The sequence below is a fragment of the Bison bison genome, unplaced genomic scaffold (assembly GCF_000754665.1).
Source record: "Bison bison bison isolate TAMUID 2011002044 unplaced genomic scaffold, Bison_UMD1.0 scf7180017860456, whole genome shotgun sequence".
Taxonomy (NCBI): Eukaryota; Metazoa; Chordata; class Mammalia; order Artiodactyla; family Bovidae; genus Bison; species Bison bison.
Genome location: NW_011491028.1, coordinates 645,090 through 648,959, shown reverse-complemented (window position 1 = coordinate 648,959; position 3,870 = coordinate 645,090). Strand labels below are relative to the sequence as shown.

At 44.0% G+C, this 3,870-nt stretch overlaps 1 protein-coding gene across 23 annotated transcripts in view; it reads right to left on the bottom strand.

Moving 5' to 3' along the window:
• Positions 1–3,870, bottom strand: part of SGMS1 (sphingomyelin synthase 1) — a 330,390-nt gene that overhangs the window by 5,575 nt on the left and 320,945 nt on the right. For all 23 annotated transcript variants that reach the window (XM_010832194.1, XM_010832198.1, XM_010832199.1 and 20 more), the window contains one exon: positions 601–754. In XM_010832194.1, coding sequence (XP_010830496.1) covers positions 601–754 — 154 coding nt within the window. The remainder of the gene's footprint in view (positions 1–600; positions 755–3,870) is intronic.

Sequence of the window (3,870 nt, the reverse complement as noted above, 5' to 3'; positions counted from 1 at the left end):
ACTTTAAATATAAATATATTAAATATATAATTTATATATAATAAATGTGGACCGTTGCTTTGACAAGGGTCATCTGAAACAGATCTGACAAATACTTATATTATATCTGAGCAGCATACAGGGGTACCTGTAATATTATTTTTTGTATGTTTCATAATAAAATATTTTAAGTACATTTTTTTATAGAAACTTCCCATTTAATGTCTACATCATTTAGCTCCCCTGAGACCAGAGCCTGTCTGAGGGAAGAGACACCTCCAGCCCCCACGCAGTTCTTTGGAGCAGATGGTACAGTGCCCATGCCTGAAAAATGGCTGCCAAGTGAACACAACATCTACCATCATCCAGCCAGGCCTGGAATTTTGTCTCCTCCCTTCTGGTTCCTTCCAGCAGTCATAAAATACCCTGATACCACAGCTGACAGCTAAGGAAACGAGACACCTCTCCCAAGAAGTGCAGGCACTTGTGACATATTTCCCTGGGTGCCTGCTGGGTGTGAGCACGCTCGTGAGATGAGGGGCTGCCCTCCCCAGATCCCACCTCGCTCCCGTGGGGAACGGCAGGTGAGGAGATTCTCACGCGAGGCCGCTCTAGACTTACACTCTTTTATAAATAGGTAGGTAAGTGTGAGCATGACCGTGTGGCCGCTGTACAGGTAGTCCCCACACATGTTGTGGGAGCCTGTGATGGACAGGCCGCCGCCAGCGATGAGTTTCATTATCCTCCGCAGTTGGGCTTCCCAGTCTCCAAAAAGCTGGGGGGAGAAGAGGAAATCAGACTCATTACTAACCCACACACAAGTATGCCATGATTACAATTTGTGTTCAGAATTAAGTTTTATCATATTGTGATTTATAGTAAGAAATATATATTTGGTCTTCATTCCTGTTCCTGGCATAGAGCTCCTACAACCTTTGCAACTTCCTAAGAAGGACAAGATAAAGGTGTCTGCATGCGTGCTCAGTCATCTTAGTCATGTCCGACTCTTTGCAACCCTGTGAACTGTGGCTCGCCAGGCTTCTCTGTCCACGGAATTCTCCAGGCAAGAATACTGGAGCGGATTGCCATGCCCTTCTCCAGAGGATCTTCCTGACCCAGGGATGAAACCCGCACCTCTTATGCCTCCTGCACTGGCAGGTGGGTTCTTTACCACTAGTGCCACCTGGGAAGCCCAAGGAGCCTTTTGTTATTCATCAAAGCCCTTTCACCCACACCCGAGTGTTTCTGAGTTTAAAGTGACTTTTGGAAAGTCCCGAAAGATAGGGGGTGATTGCCAGGAGAACCAACCAGGTGATTAGAGGGTTAGAGTCTCATTCCCACTTCCTCCCACCTCCAAAGAGGGGAAAGATGCTGGGGGCTGAGTGAATCACCAATGGCCTATGATTTAATCAACCATGGTTATATAATGAAGCCTCCACAGACATCTAAAAGGATGGGGATTTGTAGAGTTTCTAGGCTGGTGCACATGTGAAGATGTGGGGAGTGCAGTACACACTCCTTCCCAGATACCTTACCCTACATGTCTCTTCCATGTGACTGGTCCTAAGTTATACTCTTTTATAACAAAACTGCTCAACTAATAAGTAACATATTTTCCTAAGTTCTGTGAGCAGCCCTAGCAAATTAACTGACTCCAAGGAGGGGGTCACAGGAACCTCCGATTTACAACTAGCTGATAAGCAATACAGGCAACCATCTGAACCAGCAATTAGCATTCTGAAGTGGGGTGGGGGAGGCACTTGGTGTGAGACTGAGCCTTTAGCCTGTGGGATCTATTTCCAGGTAGAGAGTGCCAAAATGGACTTATATAGAGACATTTGCTTGTTTGGAGGTAAAAACCCATACATCTAGTCACAGAAGTATTCAGCAGGGGATTTGAGATGACAGGAGACACACTGGAGTGTTTTTCCTTTATAAATTTACATTAGGACGTGTAAAATCCACCCCACCCCCCAATGAAGTGTGCCTGCTCAACATTCACTGCTGTTCCGATGGCCCCAGAAGACTGTGGTCCTACAGATGAAGCATGCAGCTTCAGAGCTTTCCTTAGATGTCAGCTCTTTTTACAGCAAGTGTTAGCAGATGGTTCAGTTCAGTTGTTTAGTCATGTCCAACTTTGTGACCCCATGGACTGTAGCACGCCAGGCTTCCCTGTCCATCACCAACTCCTGAAGCCTGCTCAAACTCATGTAAATCGAGTTGGTGATGCCATCCAACCATGTCATGGTTAGTTACTAAATATTTTTCTTTATACTGTAAACATTGACTAACTACTACCTTAACTGACATTTGGGGGGAAAACTCTGAGAAAAATTTAAAGATCTATTTCACACACTTGGCCTAGGGCAGCAGTCCCCAACCTTTTTGGCACAAGGGACCAAGTTCATGGAAGACAGTTTTTCCCTGGACTGGGGATGGGGGATGGTACCAGGATAATTCACACACATTACATTTATTGTGCATTTTATTTCTATTATATTACATCAGCTCCACCTAAGACCATCAGGCACTAGATCGCGGAGGCTGGGGACCCTTGACCTAGAGGACAAATGTTCTGCTGATTTCATAGCTAAAGCAGGTGGAGCCTGGAAAATTAAATAAATGAATTTTGGGGGGTATGTGATTTTAGGGGACCAAACTAAAGCTAGGGACTGAGTAGAATGTACTTTCAACCTTCTGAAATTATGTGGGTAGTGCAGTTCAGTCGCTCAGACGTGTCCGACTCTTTGCAACCCCATGAACCGAAGCATGCCAGGCCTCCCTGTCCATCAATAACTCCCACGAGTTTATCCAAACTCATGATGATTGAGTCGGTGATGTCATCCAACCATCTCATCCTCTGCCATCCCCTTCTCCTCCTGCCCCCAATCCCTCCCAGCATCAGAGTCTTTTCCAATGAGTCAACTCTTCGCATGAGGTGGCCAAAGTACTGAAGCTTCATGACTACTGGCAAAACCATAGCCTTGACTAGACGGACCTTTGTTGGCAAAGTAATGTCTCAGCTTTTGAATATGCTGTCTAGGTTGGTCATAACTTTCCTTCCAAGGAGTAAGCGTCTTTTAATTTCATGGCTGCAGTCACCACCTGCAGTGATTTTGGAGCCCAGAAAAATAGAAGTGTATGTTTTTCCTTTTAATAAAAGTTTATAAATAAATCTGTCTTTCTCTGAAAGACTGGATACTAGAGCAATCAATGGCAAGAACAACTTATTCACTGAAGCTTTTATTTGCTCTGGCAAATGAAATGCATGACTATCTGCATTCTATGTTTGTCAACACTCTCTTAAATTCTGGTTAGCCAATTTAATGACCATAATCCCTTTCTGACATTTAAATGATAATATTTCAGGCTCTGGGAAGCATGTTTTATTATAATTTCCCTTTTAAAAACAGATCAAGATTTCTAGTTAAGGATGTCATATTGAACATATCACATAGAGGAAATGGATTTCTAAACTGCATGGGATCAATGAAAGCCCGGCTCGATAGAAGCAAACAGATTACACAGCTAAACTCAGCTGTGTTAGAAACTTCAGAAATTTGGGGTTAACAAGAGACCATAAAGCAGCCAGAGATCAAAAACAAGCTTCACACGAAAGATCAAGAATCAGGCTTTTTCAAAAGGAGTAAAAGGAAAGAAAAGGCTTCAGAAAAATGCCTCCAAATTCTGAGGGAAAATGATTTTCAACTTAGAATTCTATTCCCAGCCATATCATTAACTGTGGTGATGGTGCTGCAGTTGCTAAGTCATGTCCGACTCTTTCGCCACCCCATATACTGTAGCCTGCAGCCTGCCAGGAATCCATTGGCTTCCCCAGGCAAGAATACTGGAGTGAGTTGCCATTTCCTTTCTCCTTGGGAAGCCAATGGA